The sequence below is a fragment of the Balaenoptera musculus genome, chromosome 6 (genome assembly GCF_009873245.2).
Source record: "Balaenoptera musculus isolate JJ_BM4_2016_0621 chromosome 6, mBalMus1.pri.v3, whole genome shotgun sequence".
Classification (NCBI taxonomy): Eukaryota; Metazoa; Chordata; class Mammalia; order Artiodactyla; family Balaenopteridae; genus Balaenoptera; species Balaenoptera musculus.
This window is the reverse complement of record NC_045790.1, coordinates 109,463,664-109,484,524: the sequence shown is the minus strand read 5'-3', so window position 1 is coordinate 109,484,524 and position 20,861 is coordinate 109,463,664. Positions and strand designations below refer to the sequence as shown.

General features: G+C 52.8%; 1 protein-coding gene across 2 annotated transcripts in view; it reads right to left on the bottom strand.

Moving 5' to 3' along the window:
* The window catches only part of PTPA (protein phosphatase 2 phosphatase activator), a 28,102-nt gene extending 7,268 nt beyond the window's left edge, over nucleotides 1-20,834 (bottom strand). Inside the window, exons 1-8 of one of the 2 annotated variants that reach the window (XM_036854332.1) lie at nucleotides 20,530-20,834; nucleotides 16,287-16,384; nucleotides 13,757-13,843; nucleotides 8,847-8,972; nucleotides 6,792-6,909; nucleotides 4,795-4,894; nucleotides 3,764-3,888; nucleotides 2,776-2,876 (exon numbers count right to left, since the gene is read on the bottom strand). In XM_036854332.1, coding sequence (XP_036710227.1) covers nucleotides 2,776-2,876; nucleotides 3,764-3,888; nucleotides 4,795-4,894; nucleotides 6,792-6,909; nucleotides 8,847-8,972; nucleotides 13,757-13,843; nucleotides 16,287-16,384; nucleotides 20,530-20,560 — 786 coding nt within the window. In that variant the 5' untranslated portion in view covers nucleotides 20,561-20,834. The remainder of the gene's footprint in view (nucleotides 1-2,775; nucleotides 2,877-3,763; nucleotides 3,889-4,794; nucleotides 4,895-6,791; nucleotides 6,910-8,846; nucleotides 8,973-13,756; nucleotides 13,844-16,286; nucleotides 16,385-20,529) is intronic. The other variant, XM_036854331.1, reaches the window with a different exon arrangement.
* Between the last annotated feature and the right edge of the window lie 27 nt (nucleotides 20,835-20,861).

Sequence of the window (20,861 nt, the reverse complement as noted above, 5' to 3'; positions counted from 1 at the left end):
GGACCCAAAAGGCCTCTCTGGCCTGCTGGCAGAGCCGGGGGGAGGCCCAAGCTCCGGAGCCCCAGTGGCCTGGGCCGCCTCCATGGAAAGGCCAGAGATGCTATTTAGAGGGGCTGCCCGCCCACACCCCCAGCCTTCAGGGTCCCAAGGTCTTCATAGGTCCTTCAGAAGGAGCCTCTGCAACTCTGGAAAGGAAAGCAGATAAGGGGGAAAAAGGAATGGGGTCGAGAAGACAAAAAAAATCCGCTCATTCTAGCCACAAAGGGAGAAGAGAAAGAGCGAGAACGAGCTAGCAAGCTGCAGTCCCGCAGTGACCCCAGGGGAATCGTATGAGTCAGAGCAGCCATATTGAGCAGGAAATTACTCACAGACGCTGCGTTCCTGCCTCTCCACTCCCAAGAGAATCGGCCTTTTGTAAATGGTTCCTCTGTCAGTAACTGAGGGGGGTGGGGTGGGGGGAGGCTCTGCACAGCGCTTTCCTGTCAGCTCCTTCCCTTCCAGCTGAAATCTGATCCCTCCCTTCCCCAAACTCCAAATTTAGAAGCCAGATTGAAACTGAAATTCTTTTCCTGCCTGCCCTGGGCTCTTAAAGGCGCCAGGGCTGCATTTCCTGAGGCGGCAGGAGCCCTGCAAGGTGAGGTCCCTCATCCGGGATGCTCGGGGCCACGGGGCAGGTCCCAGGCTGGTCCCGGCGGGAGGAAAAGCGCAGTCTCATTTCCAACTTCTTGTTTGTGAAATCTCCCAGCGGCACCAGCTCTAGCGATCCCTGGGGTCTCCAGAGGCAACACTGCCCCCTTCCTGACCACAGCACACAGAGCTCCACGCAGGCCGCCAGGTCCCCAGGTCCCAGCGTCAGGCCTCGGGCCTCCCTCACCACCACTGGGGGGCTGCGAAAACCCTGGTCTGGGTGGTGAGCCCAGACTCCGGAGAACTAGCACAAATGTGTGCCACCATCAGGAACCGCGTCAGCCTGCTCTAGGCTGGCCGAGTGGGTGAGAGGGGCTCTTGCCGGTCACCTCAGCTCTGGGGCACGTCCCCTGCTAGTGTCCAACGTCCACCACCAGGCCCAAGCACCGAGGCCCAGGGCGAAAACCAGGCCTCGCACAGAGCGTGTGGAACAACCAAGGAACTCTAGGGCCTGCCGGCCTCCTCCCGGTTCATGCCTCTCCCTCAGCTGTTCCGAAAACCTCCTCCGAGTTCAATGTGTCTTTAGTGCCACCCAGTGGCCACTGTAGGATTTCCTCTAGCAGAGGACCTGGGTCCCAAACTTTAGGAAAGCTTTGGGGTTTTCATAACCGGAATAACCAAACAAACAAACAAGGAAACAAAGTTTTAACCTGGAGTCAATTCCCATACTCCCTGAGGCCCAGCCTGGCCTTCTCCTTGTTAGTTACTGACAGGGACCCAGGGGCCTGGCCAGCCAAAACAGCTTAGCCTCTCACCCCCAGGAGTGGGCGAAGCCACCCCTTCTCCTCGCCCAGCTTCTCCTGGGCACCCCCCCAGCTCCGCAGAGCCTCCCATTCTGCTCTGGGGAGGGCAGCCTGTGACTGGCTCTCAAGGCAGTGAGCCAGGCTGCCCCGGAGTCCCTCCGACCTTGGGCTGCCTACGGTGCTGAAGGCAGCAGATCTCTGAGAGTCAAGTGGTGGCCGCCCAGCCGTCAGGACGGCCTTCATTTGCTGACTTGGAAAAACGTGGCATTCCCCTCTGGCCTCTGGAGTTTGGCGGAGGCCTGAGCCGAATGCTGACCAGGAGAGTCTGGAGCTACGGCTGCTTAGCCAGGCGTCTCCCCCTCTTCAGGGGGCTCAGAACGGGCAGCCAAGAGAGAAGCAAGCCCACACAGGCAGGGGCGTCTACGGGTGTGCGAGGGACATCACCGGGCCAGCAGGAATGCCTGCGGGCGTCAGGAAAGAGAACGGGGGCGAGATCCTCTCCAGGGGGCAGAGCCAGGGTGCCGTTTGGAAGTCTGTGGGGCGGATACCAGGCAGGGAGGATGAAAGGTCCCCACACCTCCTGAAAGAGAGGCCCGAGCGCAGTGGGTCCCCAGCTTTCATGCACGATCACCCGGCATATGTGTTTAAATTCAGGTTCCTAGCACTCGTCCCCTAAGCTTCTGATTCAGAAAGCTGGGGTGGGGCCCAAGAACGTGCATTTTCACAAGCTCCCAGGTGACCCTGAGGAAGCGGTCCCAGGCTGCACGGGCGGGAGGCCCTACTTTAGCAGGACAACGACACCCAGTTAAACGACCCCCGCTGGGTGGGCTGGGGGTCCAGGCCTGCTCACTTGCGCTTCCAGCACCTCCCCTGGCCCAGGTCCGGCAAAGGTGTGTCCCTTCAGCAGGGATCTGTCCCGCCGTCCACTCCAGTCTCTCCAACTCTTGCAATGGCTTCGTCGCACACGTCCACACGCACATAGCTCTGCAGACCCTGTGGCCCCCACCCGCAAGATGCTGACACCCCCCCACCCCCCCCAATAATACCCACCCGCCCTTCAGACCTGCTGCGTCGGTCACCAAGTCCACCTAATGACCAGGTGTTAATCCATCAGCTCCAGTAGACACCCCAGAGTAATGATTTAGAGGAAGAGAGCCTGGACAGTCAGAAGGTGGCCTAACCTTTCCGAGAGGCCTGGCTGGGCTTCCTTTTCAACAACCCACTTCAGGGGTTGGCCCTGCCATCTTCAGACGGCAGCTCTGGCTCCTGTGTCCAAAGCCACCAGCCTCAGTCCCTTTCAGCCCGGAGGCTGCCGCGGGCTCCTCCCTCACTCCCTTCCCCTCACCTCGGTGATAAACAGGATACACTCCAGGAACATGTAGTCCTTGTGGTTCTCGTTCACGGCCTTCTCATCGACAAAGTGCCTGGGCTCCAGATTCGGGTGGTCTGGAAACAGCAAAGCGGCCTGGGGTTCAGAACCAGGCGTTCGCACCACCGGGGCACTGCAGCCCAGTGCCATCTGCACCCACCCCAGGGCTGCACCCACCCCAGGACTGCCCACCGCCCTCAATGCCTGATCTCGCTGGAGCAATCAATGGCCCTGTGCAGGTTTGTACTCTAGTGTAATAAGCTCCGGTTCTGCTTCTTTCCAGCCATGCAACTCAGTTTCCTCATCTGTGCAGTGGGGCTGTGGAGTGCCACCTGAACGTCAGGACCACCGTAAAGCACTCGGCATGGTGCCTGCACAGGTAAGTGCTGGTCAGCGGTTTGCCGGCAAAGACCCTTCCCAGGGTCCTTGCGATGATCTACCTGAAGCACAGAGAGCAGTGCCTGGTACAGGGAAGTACTCAACAAAGGGTCGTTTATTAATACTATTTCGTAGGCGGTTAATCCTACGTGGAAATAGACGTGGACCCTTCACCCGCTCTGGCTTGCCCGTGGGAAAGTGGGGGGAACCCCCAGAGCGGGCCCAGAGCAATCAGCAGCTCCTCGATGGGCCTCCCTGTGCACGGCTCGATAATAACAGTGGATGATGCTGGTCACTGAATCAAAAGAACCCCTCGTTTTCTACATAAAACCCCGCAGCTGCTGCCAGGAGCCGGGGCGCATTTCACACCAGTCCATTATGCGCCAGGCGCCCTGGCCCCAGCCCGTGTCACTTTCCATTATCTGCCTCAGCCTCCCCAGCCTGCCACGCAGCTGCAGCAGAAGGTCGGCAGCAAGCAGCCTCCGTCACTAGCCGGTCTAACGCCTGCGTTACAAGCTGTCCCTGTGTGCCCTGGGCAGGAGGGGAGGGAAGGAGGGAAGGGAGGAGGGCCAGGGTACCTCAGTACCTATCAGCTGTGAACTGCCCCAGATGAAGGGCAGAAACTGGAAGTCATCCAGGCCCCACACGCCCTGGCTGCCGGCCGGCTCCATCCTGTACGTCTTCTGGAGCTTCCGCATAACCTCAAGGTACCTGCACAGGAGGGCAGGGAAGGGAGGGGAGGTGGCAAAAAGTAGAAAGACAGTCTCAACCCTTCGGCCACTGGGAGCAAAGGAGGCCAGAAATAACCATCTAAGAGTGTAACAGATCTCCTTTTCAACTCAAAACTACCTGCCTATGTTATGCATCAGCTGATACGCTCAAAATTACGGAACTTCATTTTCTTCTCTCACACTCAGCCTCCTTTTGGCCCAGGAAAGGGGCAAAACACCAACTGGGAAAGGGAGTTAGTGCCATCACCTCCTGACAACTTGAGAGCCTGGGCAGGAGCTGCAGCTTCTCTTGCTTCGGGTTGCCCATAGGAAAGCTGATGGGAGTCCAAGGAGATCATCCCCTAGATCCCTCCGGGAACCGCCCTTGGCGCTGCGGCATCAGCAGCACCAGAGTGGGGCCCAGAACAGATGTGCCAGCGCCCTCTGGTGACGGAGACACTCCCATGTGCCGGGAGGTGGTCTGGGTGGTGAGGGGAGCAGGTCAGAGCCTGACTGCCTGGGTTCAGCTGGCTGTGACCTCAGTGAAGGGACCTGATTTCTCTATGCCTCAGTTTCCTCATCTATAAAATGGAAATGAGGGTCTTCGTGATAAGAGTCGTATGTAAAGTGCTTAGAAGTTACCTCTACGTGATAAATGCCACAGAAGCATTAGCAGTCATTATGTAACATTCCCTTCACTTATTTTACTTGAATTTGAACCTGTCGGAAGGAGGAGTCTTGGACACCCTGTTCACAGTCACAGCTTGATTAGGACAGGACAAGAGAACCAACAGCCACTCGGGAGCCCCCTCTAGCACCCTGTCCCCAGTCTGATGGTAACAAGGAGGAAGGAGACCCGTGGCTCCTCCTCCCACTGGCAGCCACCCCTCCCGCCTGGCTCACTCACCGATTGAACACCTTGAAGACAATGGCTATTTGGTCATCCACTCGCAGCACCCCTATCTTGCAGAGACAGCAGAGGAAAGCAGCAAAGGCAGCTTCATGTCCTGGGGGAGAAAAAACAGCCGAGGTTGACAGTCTTCCAGAAGGCGTGGGACTGTTCTTGGTCTCACCAGAATCCAAATCACTGTTAACTTCCCCTCTAAGGAGGGAGGTCAACACAGAGGTAACGGGGCCTCTTCCCCATCCAGAAAGAACTAGGTCCTTTTAAGTACCACTAGTACTATAATTCTACTCCTAAAAAGGCCCAGGCTGGTGATTCTTAAATAGGCATTCACATTTTATTTTGGAGGTTTAGCTCACTCATCAATTCTACCCTATTTATTCAGCACCTACTACAGGTGGCAATCACTGTCCGTGTCAGGCACTAGAGGGACAGAGGCCAAAAGTCCCTGCCCTTGTTTGATAGTCTATGACCTATCAGGATGACAGACATTAAATATACAATCACTTCTATGAACCTACCTCTGAAGGAGAAGGATAGGGTGATACTTGGCGGATATCACAGGGGGATCCTGACATTAGGGTTCAGGAAGGTTTCCCTTCAGAAATAATATTTAATTTGAAAGATGAGTAAGAGCTGGCAAGGCACAGGGCGTGAGGGAAGCCAGAAGAGCACTCTAGCCAGGAGAAACAGCATATGGAAAGGCCCTGAGGCAAAAAAAAAAAACCAACCCTGGTATGGCTGAAGAACCCTAGGAAGGCCAGTCTGGCTAAAGCAGAGAGAGCAAGGGAGAAAGTGTCATGCAATGAGGCTGGAGATCAGACAGGCATTTACAGCCACAGTAAAAAAGTTCAGACTTTATCCTAAGAGCAATAGGAGCCACTGAAGGCTTCTAAGCATGGTCACATTCTAAGCATGGCCACACTACAGGGTCAAAAGGCACCCCCCTTCCTTCCCAGTCATGTCAAATAGAAATGGTCAGCGCTACAGAAACCACTGGCTGGACTCTGGGCTGGATCCCATGGTTCACGGTGTCATAATAAACATATCTGGAGGGAGGGGAGGAGAGAATATTTCAGTGACTTCCTGTCCTATTTCTGCAGAATAAGGGTCCCTCCAAGGGCCTGGAAAGCTTATGAGCTGTTACTTTCACCTGCACAGTTTTTGATCACGACCAGCCAGAGTCCAAGCCACCATCACTCAGGGGCAGTCATCACCCTTGCACAACTAAGAGCATCTGAGAGTGGAGGAAAAACCCAGCCCCTGCTGACCTGGCCACTCTCGCCTCCAGGTCTTTCTGGTTGGCTGGTCTCAGTCAAAGCGCCGCCCCTAAAAGTCTCACTTGATAATAAGCCTGTTCCTCAGCATCAGGGGAGCAGATGACAAAACTTTCCCATGACCCAGGTCCAAGGGGGCCCTTCTCCAGGCCTGCCCCTGTGGCCTGGGCTCCTCCAGAGGCAAGGGAAGGGCCCGAGAGAGCAGCAGCTCTTGCATTTGCCTGCTTCAGTGTGGAAAGGAAAAGAAAGGCGGGCCTCTCAAAGCAGCGACCCTCCTCAGCCACGCCTGACCTAGATAGAGAACAGCCCCCTTCCCTTTTAAGATGCCCACAGCGCTCCCTCTGAAGGGCACCGAGTGGCTAACAGCAATGCGCCACAGCGCTGCCAGCGGCTACCAGGCTCTTTCAGTCCTCAAGGCTTCCGTAAGCGGTTGTCTTGGGATACAGTAAGTGCTCAACAAATTATCAGTTTGGTGATGACGATGAGCGCACAGCGGGGCCACCTTTACAAGGAACAGAGGTCAGCTCTGCGCCTACAGCCACCATGCACGTGGCACCAGCTCCCCCTGGTGGACCAAGCCAGAGCAGCAGGCGTGGACCTGCACCTGCCGCGCGGCACCCCAGCTGGCTCCCTCACCCCACCAACACGACCCAGAGCGAAGAGGAGGCAACCCGAGAAAGGGCCACTGCGAAGCCAAGCAGGCGCCGCCACAGTAACGGGTACCTGTGCCGTAGTCGATGCGCGTGGAGTTCCCTACTGACTCCTTTAGGTAAACAGCCACCTCGGGCACAGCAGCTGCCAGATGGGTGGGGACCACTGTGGCCACCAAGTTTTCTGCTTCCTGATAACACAAGAGACACAAAGTGGTGGCAGCAGATTCGGCAGCACTCAGTGGCCAGGTGCCCAGAGGCAGCATCTTGGCTGCAGCCAGGCTGCCATGGCGAGCAGTCCTGGCTCCCCGCTCTGACTGCCCACAGAAGGAAGAGGAGGGAGAGCATTTATTTTCACACAACAGAGACCACCCTGGGGTGGCTCTTCATCTGCTGACCCTCCCTCCGGGGGACACGGTTCTGGGGGCAAGACAGGAGGGATCTAAAAAGAAGCCATTCGACTTTCCCAGCTAGTAACTCACTGACATCTCCAGAGATGTCCTCTTTCTTCATACTCCCAGCAAGGGAGTTAGTGCCGGACGTCCACCAAAGACGTATGCAAGGACGTTCACGGCAGCGTTATTTGCAGCAGCCAAAACGTGGAAACAACCCACACCTGAACTGTCCATCAACTGTCCATCAGCTGAACAATCCATAGAATGGATAACTTGTGCTATGGTCATACCCTGGAACACTGCGTAGCACTGAGGAAGGTCCACCGCTGCGCACAACACAGGTGAATCGCACAATGTTGAGCAAAAGAAGCCGGACATTTACGTGAAGTTCAAAACCAGGCAAAATCGACCTATAGGATAGCAGTCAGAAGAGTCTGGGGGATATCGACTAGAAAGGGGCACAAAGGCCCTGCTGAAGTGCTGGAATGTTCCCTGGCTTGATATGGATGGATGCAAGGGTAAAAACATGTTAAGATCTATCAAGCTGTACATGATTGATAGCTATGATTTGTCAGCTTTCTTTAAGTTATAACTTAATAAAAAAAAAATATGCCCATGTGCCATCTTAGAGACCAGAAGCAGCCCCAGGCCACTCTTACGCAGGGACAGTGTTTTGCTGGGTCCTTAGGACTCTCCTCTGCTCCATGTGAAAACACTGGGCCAAAGAATCTAGGACGCAAGTTTCTCTAAGTTCAGTCTATAAACACCTGGCATGAGGGTGGTCCAGTGGTTAAGACTCTGCGCTTCCAATGCAGGGGGCGCAGGGTTCAATCCCTGTTGGGGGGACTAAAATCCCACATGTCATGTGGCATGGCCAAAAAACAAACAAACAAAAGAAACAAAAAAATCACCTGGCGTGAGAATCTCCTGGAGACCTGGTGAGAATCTGGACTCCCAGGGGTGGCTATCCTGCATTTTTATTTTTTGTTTGCTTCTAACAGGTATTACCTTTGCATGACTCAAAAATAAACACATAAAAGGGATGCATTGAGAAGTCTTACTCCACCTGTTCCCATCCACCCCCTCCCCCCTCCCCTCAAAAAAAAAAACCCACAGCCTTATTTGCCTCTTACATATCCTTCCAGTGCAAACTGAGCAATACAAACATACCTTTTTTGTTTCCCCTCTTTCTTACCAAAAGGCAGCTTGCCGTGTGCATAACGCCCCGGCTCCCCTCTAACCTAACAGTACAGTCGGCCCTTTGTATCCATAGATGGAGAACCCGTGGATACAGAGGGCTGACCGAACCTCGCCATTTTATACAAGGGACTTGAGCATCTGCGGGGGGTCCTGGAACCAACCAATCCCCCACAGATACCGAGGGACCACTGGAAGTTGCGGTCCCTTCCCCTGAGTTCCCTAGTCGGCCTCCCTCTTCTTTCTCAGAGCTGCATGGTACTCCCTGGGTGGACTTTCCAGTTTATTTAACGGATAATAAACTGCAGATGGACACGTGGGACGTTTCAATCCATTGCTACAATCACCTAATAAACAGCCCTGTGCAGAGGACTGCGCGTCCACAGTAGTGATTCCCGGAGGACGGCGGGGGAGAGGGTAAACGCAGTTGTACTTTGGGAAACGGAACTGCCATTTTAACAAACTCCCCAGTGATTCTGATATCTGACAGCTTTCTCCCCAGCCCAGCCCCCAAGCCTGTCCTGCGGCAGCCTCACCTCGTCAAGTTTGGCATACCAGGTCCTGTAGGCCTTGTTCCCGAATCGAGAGGGCTGGTCCACCGGAGGGGTCTCATCAATCCACCTGTCCAGCGTGTTGAGAAGAGCGACCAGTTTCTCAATGGCCTGTGGAGGCAAACAGAGGGGGCCAAGCCACGATGACTAGTGTCCCCAAGCTAGAGCCACAGAGGGAAGTCCCAACTGCTGCTGGACAGGGACCGCAAGGCCTGGCACTACTGGCATCTCCCTGCTGTCCCCCTTTCCTCCCAACCACCCTGAATACGAAGGAGGGGACAGGTGAACACAGTGAGCCTCACAGAAGGGGCCCAGCGCTAGGCTGAAGGACCAGCGTGGCTTCTGCAGCCGGCCTCTCTAGCCAGCTCATCCAGGGGCAGCTGCTGCACAAGCACGAGCTGCAGCCCTGACCTGCTTTACTACATCTTACTGGGGTCTTCCGTTTAATGCACAATACCTGCTCATCACTGAAAACAGAGATGCAAAAAGGAAGAAAACAAAAATGACCAATAATCCTGCCACCCAGAAATCAACACCATAGGTATCCCCCGCTTTTCGAAAGTTCGCTTTTCGCCACTTTACTTTTACGGAAGACCTACGTTAGTAGCTGTTTTTGCTAACCGAAAGAAATCTAAAGAGGATTTTCACTTTACACCACTTCGGTTTACAGAAGGTTTCACAGAAACGCTCTACTTTCAGATAACGGGGGAACCCGTATTAACATTTTAACGTACTCTTCTGTTGCATCTTTTTAATAGTATTTCCCATTGCTTATCATGGTGAGAATTTTGAAGGCAGCTGGACCTGCCTTCAGATCACAGCTAAAACACCATTTGGTTGCTGCAAGACCTTGAGCAAGTGACTTGAACTCTCCGAGCCTGTTTCCTCATCTCAAAAATGGGCATGATGGTAAATAACTCCAAGGGCCGTCACGAGGACTAAGCGACAATCCATGAAGCATGCTAGCGCGGTGCCTGGCACGGGGTGATGGTACACGTCCACACGCAGACTCTGAAACGGGGGTCACAGGGCACACGCTGCTTTGTAGCCTGATCAGTTTCCCCATGACCCTCGTTCCACAGCAACATGGAAACATAATTTTGCAAAAGCCTCTAACAAGTGAATAGTATTTCACTGTACCAATGTACTGTGATTTACTTCCCAAATCCCTCACTGTTAAATGTTTGGGTTACTTCCAGTTGTTCACTCCGTGAACAATACACTTCGTAGAAATGCTGGGTCAGAGGTGCGAACGTGGGTAACGCTTGGTAAGGCCAGCAGTGTCTGAGACCCACCTCCCGTCTCTCACCTCTGTCCTGCCTACGGACGGCAGGGACTAAGGAGTGGAATCGGTGTGACAGGCCAGGCAGCGTTAGCACGCCAAACGTTACTCATCGAGGACATCAGGTGATGCTGTCTATCTAAAACAAAGGTAACAAAAGGCTCGGGGAGCACGTGACACAGGGGACAGGTGGGCCGGGAGGAGGGGCCTTGCCCAGAAGCAGATCTCGCCTGTGTCTGCCGGGTACAAATGGTATAAGGAGACACCTCCAGGCGCTCCTGGCGCTGGTAGGAACTAGCAAGAGGTGCCCACGGGAAAAGCTGTGACACAGAGGGCAAGGCACGGTCAGGTCTGCCCCTGCTGAGACTCTGCAGAGAAGTGGTCCCGAGTGCTGAGTGTGTATTTGTGGGGAGGGAAAAGGCGGCTTTGAGCTAACGGGGTATGTGGTAGCCAGTGCCCCCCACACCGGGAGGCACAAACCACACTGCAGTCCGTGCGGTCCACACAAATAGCAACGTGACAGTGGCCCTGATGCTGCCCTCCCTCACCTCCCCTTTCCCTACGCTTGGGGCCTGGGAGAAGAGGAAAGTTACCTGTAAGAGGAGAAAGTTCCCTTTATACCTGGCTGTGGCCAAGGGCCAGGGTGACAAAAAGCTGCGTTGCTGAAATGTGACCAAACGCACTGCCAGAGCCTGGCTTTGTGAAGAACCAGGTCACCAGGAAGAGCTCATAAGGACAGAGCAAACCTCACCCCATGCAGCAGCTGGGACTTATAAGGGATGGTGCAGTAATCCTGGCCCCAGAAGCACCAGAACAGATTCCCCAGAGAACTGTCTTCGGTGAGGCACTGAACGGGACATAAAGAAGGTGCTTGAAGCCATAGGGAGCCAGGCCCCAGCTGCCAGCTCAGCTGGGCCAATGAATAATTAAAAGGCTCCTAGCTCCTCTTTCTGGAGAGGGTTTTTGAAGGCAGGGGCTGCCTCTGTTGTTTGGCTTGTTGAGGGGAGAGGGTTGGAGGGGAGGGAGCTGTGGGCTGAAGCCCCTAGGAAGCATGAAGAATAATTTGAGCCACCCTCCTCCTCCTTGGACCAAAGCTTCCTTTTCAGATTTCATGGACCAGTAAAATCTTCTCCAAAATCTCACTTGCCAATTTTAAATTCTGCCTCATGTAAAAAAATCAAACGGAACAACAACAAAACATAAGCCTCCTACCTACTATCACCTTTACTTTACAAAAATAAAACATTTTAACCCCCAAAGAATAGGACAGACATAATTTCAAAAGGAAGGAGAGCATTCTAAACATGGGTCTAGACAATCTCATACATCGCCCTCGCCGGTTCCCCTTGCTGCGGGTGGTCTGGAAGCGGCCCCCCAGGCCACTCTGCCCTCTCCCCAGCCGCAGCCGCCTCCCCCTGCCTTGAGAGGCAGGAGCGAGAAGCGGCAGGGGAGCCACAGCAGCTGCGCCAGGCAGGAAGGGAGGCCGCATGCTGTGTGCGGTGCCTTCTGCCGCCACTGCCAGCCGCGGGCAGAAGCCGGGAGACCTCTGGAGACCACACGAGCCACCCCTGTCCCCTGAGTGAGAATGAACCCAGCTCAGGAAGAGCCCCAAGGGAAACAACATCAGTGTTACTGGAAATTAAAACTGAAAACCAGCTAACGATAACAATACCTAATAATGACAATGCCATCTAGTATGTACCAGGCTCTGTGCTAAAAAAAAAAAAAAACCTACATGCGGGATCTCCCCGGGGGCCATGAGTAGGTCTGTGGCTCTTCCCACTCTACAGATGAGGAGATGGAGCGTCAGAGGCGACAAGGCCACTCAGCTCAGAAGTGGGAGGTTATCAAAACCCGATCAGCCTGACTCCAGAACCCAAGCACTTAACCAGGCTGCAATCCTGCCAAAAGAATGGCTCCTGAGCTGAGCCAACACCTGGGTGGTATGGACATCTACCATCAAAGCCTCAGGGGTAATGAAGGGACCTGAGAGGGGTTTGGCAGCTCAGGATCTGCTGGGGTAATTACAACACTGCCCTTTAATTAGGCTTCCCCCACATTCCCCAGCCCACTGAGCACAGCTCAGCGTTCCTTATCACAGGCTCAAGGAGTGGCCCTCTCTCCCCCACCGCCGTCTGCGCCCACAGCCAAAGCCCCAGAGCACTGAGCAGGCCCAAGAGGAACCCAAGAAGTCACTGGTGGGCCAGCTCCCAAGAGAAGGCTGTCAATCCCCAGCACAGGCCTGGCTCCCCGCAGCGACAGAACAGGACCTCGGCCACCCAGCAGCCAGTTAGGGCCCAGGAGCACGAGGGCTATGCCAGCCTTGCGAAAGGTGGAGGGACTGGGCCAGGGCAGGGCCAGGCCTTACCCGACAGACCGAAGCTACGGCTAGAGAGCTGGGTGGACAAGGCACTGAGAGGCTGCTCGGGCCTGGGGTCTGAGATAAGATGAAGCTCAAGGGGGCTCTGGCTGCCTGGGACAGGAACGCAGGAGGCCGCTGGAGGCCTGGCACTGGGGCTGGGACGGCATCCAGCAAGAGCCAAGAGCCTGCGAGACCACACTTTCCGGTGCCTATCAGCCTCTCCACAGCTCTCACCCTCCCTCTACAAACAAGCCCGTCTTTGAAACACAGCCAAAGAGCACCAAGCAGTGCACGCCCTGCAACTCAGCATTTCCACCTCTCGGAATGCATCCTTAGGAAAGAACGCCCACAGGTCTATGTGCGAGGGTGTTCGGAGCAGCAGTGTTTAGGGAAATAACCTCAAAGTCTAAGCGGGGGACTGTTTAAACCAGTGAGGGCATGGCTCAAGGGGGCAGAGGAGCCCCCGGGGCAGGTCTGGGCGACAGTCCCCACGCTGTGAGCGGAGGCTGCCCCTGGGAGGCGGTTATGGGGAGGAATACAGGGCGGGGCCAGCTTTTTTGTTAGTGTTATACACATTTCTAACAGTAATCTCTTTTTTTTTCTTAAAGATTTTTTTGATGTGGACCTTTTTTTTTTAAAGTCTTTATTGAATTTGTCACAATATTGTTTCTGTTTTATGTTCTGGTTTTTTGGCCGCGAGGCGGCGTGTGGGATCTTAGCTCCCCGACCAGGGATCGAACCCACACTCCCTGCGCTAGAAGGTGAAGTCCCGACCACTGGACCACCAGGGAAGTCCCCTCTAACAGTAATCTCTTCAGTGAGCATATTTACCTCTTTTGTGATCATTTTTCATTTAAAAAGTTACATACAGACACCAGTTGACAAAAATGCAGGCCAGGGAATTCCCTGGTGGTCCAGTGGTTAGGACTCCATGCTTCCAATACTGGGACCCGGGTTCAATCCCTGGTCGGGGAACTAAGATCCCACAAGCCACACGGTGCGGCCCCAAACAAAAACACAACAGAAAGAAACAAAACAAAAATGCAGGCTATAAAACAGCTTATATACCTTGATCTCAATTTTATAAATACACATCTATTCACAGATTTTTTTTTTAATTAGAAATGTAGACACTAAAATGTCAGCTGCACATGTGTCTGGGTGATCTTATTTTCTGCACTGGTCCCATTGTGGGCTCTTGGGAGCTATTTTTGGAAAGACCCTGCCCAGCAGGCTCCTGCCTTTGCCTACCTCAGAGACTCTGTACTCGACGCTCAGCTTCTTCCCCTTCACACCTTCGTTGAGGGTGAGGATGAATCCGATGTAGTCAGCATACGCCTGCCAAACAGAGGGAGGAGCGGGGACGTGGAGAAGGGTGTCAGACCCCCGCGCTCTACACCCTTGCCAGCCCCCACTCCACCCAGTTACCCAAGAGCTCCAAGCTGCCCCCGGCTCCCAACCCGATAGCAGGAGCAGCAGAAAGATAATGCCAAACACCCAACCCTGATCCTCCGTCCAAAACCACTGGCAGGCCAGTGACCACAATGACACCTGGACCTCCAGCCAGAGTCTACTGTGCACTCACCACTGCTGCCAGCAGTTTCTTTATACAACAACCCCACAAGGCAGACACTGTCATTGTCCCCATTTTACAGATGAGGAGACCAAGGCTTCAGGGGAAGTGACTCCTAAGACCAAGATGTCCTTAGACGTGGAGCTAGGACCCGGCCAGCCAAACTCCAAAGTAGAGCGGCGAGTACTCCACCATTATACTATACCACCAAGGGTCCAGCCCCTGGTAACTTTCCAGATGTTTCCCCCACCAGGCAGGCCAGGCTGTGTACCTGCACTGCGGATGCCCTGCTCCCAGGAGATGAAGCTGTTTTCTGCCCATGGCCAGGTCTCCCAGCATACCCATCCCCAGCTTCCAGCTGGGCACCCTCTTGCCTATGGGGCTGCAGGTTACAGCCAGCACAGGGCTAAGAAAGCACTGAGGTGCAGGCCCCTGTAGAGGCAGTTCCTGGCAGCAAGTAACTTCTGTGTGGTCTTGTTTCTTCTTCATCCCTTTTGCCTCTCACTTTCTTGCTTCCTCTTTATCCAACACTTAAGGGGGGCCGGGGGGGCAGGGGGGAGACTTCCCTGGTGGTCCAGTGGTTAAGAACCTGCCTTCCAATGCAGGGGACACGGGTTCGATCCCTGGTCGGGGAACTAGATCCCTCATGCATGCCGCAACTAAGACCCAGTGCAGCCAAAATAAAAAGAAATTAAAAAAAAAACAGGCAGAGGGCCAAATTAGGCTGCCCACCTATAGCCTAGAGCATAGCAGCTCAACCCATGGGGCTCCAGAGCCAGGCAACCTGGACATAACTCTTTGGACTCTCATCTTGACCACTAACTGTGCCTTGCTAAATGTCTAAATGTCTTCACCTCCTGGCCTCAGTTTTCTCAATTTCAAAATGGAGATGACCTCAGAGTCCCAGGGTTTTTGTGAGGATTAAATCAGCTAAAGTACCTGGCGCATCATAAACACCCAATGTTCTTTGGAAAACATCTAGGGGAAAGCAAGGAACTAAAGCCACGTTTGGATTCAGACAGTCCTGCAGGTTCAGGGAAGAGAAAAGTGGTGCTTCTCAACCCGGGTGAGACGGCTCCCAGGAGACTTCCAACAGTCTGGAGACCTTCCTGGTTGTGATAACTGGGAGGAGGGCTGCTACTGGCATGGAGTGGGTAGCGGCCAGGGGTGTCACTAAACATCCTACAGTGCACGGGACAGCGCCCTACAACAAAGGATTATCTGCCCCAAATGTCAATAGTGCTGAGCTTGAGAAACCCTGAGGCAGAGCAACCAAGATGATGAAAGAACTCGAACCACATCCTTTGAGCAGCTAAAGAACTAAGGCGTTTATCCTGGTGAAGACGTGGGGGAGAAAACAACTCAGAAAAGACACGATAACCATCTCCAGATATTTAAAGGGCAGGCTTGTGAAAGAGGAGCCAGACAGGCTAGCATGGCCCCGGCCCCAGCAAGGCCAAGACATGGCTGCGGTAGGGCTTGGGCTCAATGTAAGCACAGGAGACTCCACACAGAGAACCTGCCAAGCTTGCCAGGACCCCGGGCCACCCTTCTATACAAGTGACACTCCCCACTCCAGCTGCCCACACCAGGTGTAGGCAAGTGGATGGAGCTGGACGCGAGGCCTTCCCTGAGAACTTGAAATTGGCTTTCTTTTTCTTAGTCCCAGTCTCTCCACAGCCTGTACCAGAAGCCGGGAAGGTACAAGCTGTTGTCTTCTGCCTACCATGAAGACTGAGAAGCGCAGAGAACTGGGACCCCAGTTCCCTGGTGTTTTGGGCTCAGCCACCTCCCTGGCCTAGGTTTCCAGGGGGTAACCTCCTCTCCCTGTGATACACTGGCTCCCAGACTTGCTATTACTTGTAACCAAGCATCAGAGTGACCCGCTCCATCATGTAGGATGTTCAGCCAATACAGTAACACCCAAGGGGCGATGGCTTCCAAGAATCAGGAGCAGAACCCTCCATGGTTATCCTCGCCCCAGCCCCCAGAGACCTTCCCACTCCAGCGCCCTGAGAGCTGCCCCCGAGGGGGAAGAGACAGCCAGCTCCCCTGTCACCTCTCTCCATAGCTTCTAAACAGCTCTGGCTCCAAAAGCAAGAAGGGTCAGGAGCTCACAGCCCCACTCAGGCCTAGAAAACCACTGTCTTTGAAAAAGCCCAAGTTTCTCATCCAGTTCTGACCCTGCAGTGCAGACACCAGTGGTACCTGAGAACGCTTCCATTTGCCCATGTCTGGAACAGTGTGGATCTCTTTTTTTGGAATGATGAAGTTCTGAGTGGCTGGAAGGATATCCTCCGAAGAGTCTTGACAAAGAAAATGAAAAAGCAATCAGATAAACAGAATCCTTCCCCCCCAACACACACACACACACACACACACACACACACACACTTTTAAACCAAGACTCTAACGCGCAAGCCCTAGCATAAACCAGACACGCACTCCCAGGATAAAGTATCGGCTTGTTAAGCCAAACCCACTGGCTTCCTGCCTTTCCTCACTCTGCAAGGAGCTGGGCAATCCTGGCAACCCCCTCAACAACTGATACGTCCAGTGGATCTGCCATGCCCTCTCCTCCTGCTCCCCAGGCAGGCAGAAAGGTTAGAAAAATAAAGCCAAGTTGACCTTTTAGACATAAACAGGCAACTCAAAGAAGAAGAAGGAAAAAAAAAATGGCCAATAAACATTTGAAAAAAATTACCAACATCCCGAATAAGCACAGAAATGTAAATTAGATGAGACTGCTTTTCTAAATCAGGTTGGCAGATTAAAAACATCTGGCACTGATTGGGGAAGGGGAAACAGGAACTCTCCTGCACTGTTGGTGAGAGTCTTAGATGGTAGAATCTGCTGAGGGGGCAACTCAGCACGGTCTTTTGAAGTAAAAACTGCATACTACACCCACTGAGCCAACAGTAGGAATCAACCCTACAGATGTGCCCACAGAAATAGACAAAGATGTATATAAAAGTGCTTACTGCATCGAAAAAAATTAGAAACAACCCAAATATCAATCAATAAGGTGATGGATTAATAACGATATGCCCGTATGATGGAAATCTTCCTAGCTTTTGAAAAGAACAAAATCTAAATTACTGACATGAGAAAAACAGCCTAAATATTAATAAGTGAAGAAACAAAACTGCAGCATATTATATACAATATAATCTTATTTTTGTAAAAAAAAATTTACATACTAATATAAATAACACATATACCTATTAGCTTATGCATTGGAAAAATCTAAAGGATTAAACACCAAAGTTAATAGCTGTCATCTCTAGGAGGTAAGATTTATAAAGGACTTCCACTTTCTAAGCTACATATTACTATTAAAAACTGGCATTGTAGTACTTTTGTAATCAGAAATAAACTATTTTAAATAGAGTTTCTGTATTTTCAGAAGCTGAAGGAAAGGAAAACACAGGGTAGTCTGTGTATCCCATTTAGCTGAAATTTATGTTTTGCTGCATATATCTTTTTGTTTGATTATGGGACACTGCTTTCTGAAATCTGAAAAACTCTGAATTCCAAAATACACCTAGTCCCAAAGGTTACGGGTTGGGAGTTGTGGGCCTGAATCTACTCTTGGAGATTTGTCAGATTAGTAAGCCCCTTCCTTTAAAATTGAAAACTCTCAAAAAATAAAAATAATTTTTTAAAAAATAAATAGGACTTCCCTGGTGGCGCTGGGGTTAAGGATCCGCCTGCCAGTGAGGGGCACACGGGTTCAAGCCCTGGTCCGGGAAGATCCCACATGCCACGGAGCAACTAAGCCCGTGCGCCACAACTACTGAGCCTGTGCTCTAGTGCCCGAGAGCCACAACTACTGAGCCCACGTGCCTAGAGTCCGTGCTCCACAACAAAGAGAAGCCACCGCAATGAGAAGCCCACGCACCACAACAAAGAGTAGCCCCCCGCTCGCTGCAACTAGAGAAAGCCCGTGCGCAGCAACAAAGACCCAACGCAGCCAAAAATAAATTTATAAAAAAATAAGTAAATAAATAAAAATGAAAATGAAAACTCTCCAAGAAGTATAAAGGACTATCAGTCACTCACAATGTAGTATAAATCTGTTCCATTGCTGTCCTCCTAAAACCTAGCTCACATCAGCTGCATGGAGAAAAGGGAACAAAGACCTAAGTAGGTTCTAGAACATGTGACCTTTGGGGGACCAGAGCCTGCCTCGAGAGGCCCTGAGGAAAGGAAAAGTGCCAGGAGACCTGGAGACCTAAGGAGACAGAGAATCTGGGATAAGACCAAGGCAAACCTCTGCCTTCAACCCAGGGCCCAAATTCAAATTCAAATTCAAATTCAAATTCAAATTCAGATTCAAATTCAACCCAGGGCCCAAAAATCAGACCAGAAACTCTCTTCCTCCTCCCACCTGTTCTGCAAGTCCTGTTCCCAGAACCTTAAATTGACGACCATACTATTAATAAATTGCTACTTCAAGTAAGATGCTAAATTAAAAGCTTTGTAGGTCAGGCTGGTGACCTAACCGCATTGTTTTTATGGGAAAATGTGTTCTACATTCCAAATTATCCATTTGCAAATGATCTTTGGGAACAGAGTCCTTTTCTAAATTTGCGAGAACTGTTCCCTGCAAGGGACTAGCCCTCCTGATATTATTTCACAGGGCTGGGCCCTGTTCCCAGAAGAAAGGCTACCTGGAAGTTTTGCGACCAATCACTGATGAAACACACACACACACAATTTGCCAGAACATGCAATCCCAAATCAAAAAGACGAGACTTCAAACTCGAGACTGTGATCAATGAGGTCAGGCCCACAGCCTCTCTAGCCTCAGATTATTCCGCCTCTGACAAAGGTGCCACGGGACAGCTGGATCCCCTACAACCCCTCAGTATAAGATGGAAACATCCAGAGTTTTAGAGGTGTTCCTAAAAAATCCCAGAGAGTATAATATGGTATCACCTATGATTTGGGAACCTGTCTACATGTTTAACCTGTACCACCTTTGAAAAGGATAACAGTAATCCAGATTTCCTGATAACCCCCACGTCCCATGATTCGCCCACACCGTCTACGGAACACACACTACCAGCTCGGTGAGGAAGCTACAGTAGACCCATTTTGAGAGATAAGAAAACAGGCTCACAGAGGCTGCAGTGTGCCAGGTACAGCCAGGTCTATATAACTCCAGAATCCAAGGTTTTCATCACTACACTGTCTGAGTTAAGCAATTCTTTCCACTGCTCCTAAACACCCTTTGTTTCAAACTTCAAAGAAGGAATACCTCCTGGGAACCTGAATCTTCTCAGCCATAGATAACCTCCCTGAGCCTTCCTCGATCTCAGGGCACAGGTTCTCCCCCCACACCTCCCACCGCCCATCTTCACAGACACATTCATCTCACTGATAATTCTGGTTGCCTTATATATCCTGATGTCATTACTGGAACTCCTAAGGGCACATGCACAGAAGTTTTGTACCGAACAAAATAAATGTCTGGTTTCAAATGCCTTAACAGACCATACCCAGCTCTTTGGGGGTTTTTTTTGTTTTTTGTTTTTGAGGCGGGGTGGGGAGTGGAGGGGATGCCTCTTTTGATCTTCAAAATTTCTCCCTCCTGAGACCTTCCCAGAGCTCATAAAAGGGGAGACAAGGTAGAAGGAACAGTGAATGGTTTCAAAACATTAGCTGTTTTGAAACAGCTGTTTAGCCAACCTATTTGCACCTCTGACAGAATTTTAGAAGTCCTTCTTAGCTCAAGGGAGGGGAGGAGGAGGGGTCAGCAAACACCCTTCCATTTCCCCACGTTACCGGTCTAAGAGGATCCTTTCCCTCGCACCTCCATCCCAGTTATTTGAGATGAACAGTGTAAATAAAAGTTACAGATGGTGATGCCAGAAAGAAAGTCGTCTCTTTGCACAACCAGCGTTTTTAAATCAGTGGTTTAGACGACCAAGGGCAGTTTCCCTCGATAACTTCTTAGCCACTGAAACTCCGGAGCCCCGTCTCCAAGGGGAAAAGAGAGCAGGTGAGGAGGGGTGGTCAGGGCCGAGGGGTCGAGGCAGGCCCCACGGAGCACCAGCCCCCAGCCCCAGTGCAGGGTCTAATGAAGACAGCAGCCCCCACGCCTGGCTGCTTCCCCGCCAGGTCAAGAGCTGACTTCAGCAGGAGCAGCCCAGGTGTGGAAAAGGCCTCCCCTTCGGGCCACGGGGCTGCCCACCCGACCCTCGGGCAACTCAGGCTCCCCAAGTCCTGGCGTTACGCCCCACCCATCGCCCTTTTGCAGTCCCGAGATCCTGCCCTCCCTCCAGATCCCCCAGCACTTCGGGGCCCAAGAGCGTTTGCCCCTCGAGTTCCTCCACCTCCCGACCCTCCTCCCCTCGCTGAGCACCCCACACACCACACCCCGTCCCCGCCCCCACGCCTGGCACCGCCCCCGACCCCCCACTCCACCGCGGCCCCTCCGCCCTACCTGGCGGCGACCGCCGCTCGCTCTCAGCCATCTTCCTGCCGCCAGGAGCCGGCCTGGATGCCTGCAGTCCCCTCTCACCTTTCACCCCCGCACCCGCCCTGCCTTTCTCCGGCCCCACCACGCGCCCAGAGCTTTCCGAAGAGAAGTGAGCACCGGCCGGCTAGAACCGAAAACCGAGAATTAAAGTCACCCCAGCGAGGACGCCCGCCATATTGGTGCGGGGCACTCAGGGAGCATGCCCAGCAACGGCCGACTCGCGGCGGCCCCGCTCACCCGGAGGCGGTGGCCATGTTGGTGCGGGGCGCCGGAGAGCATGCGCACCAACGGCCGGC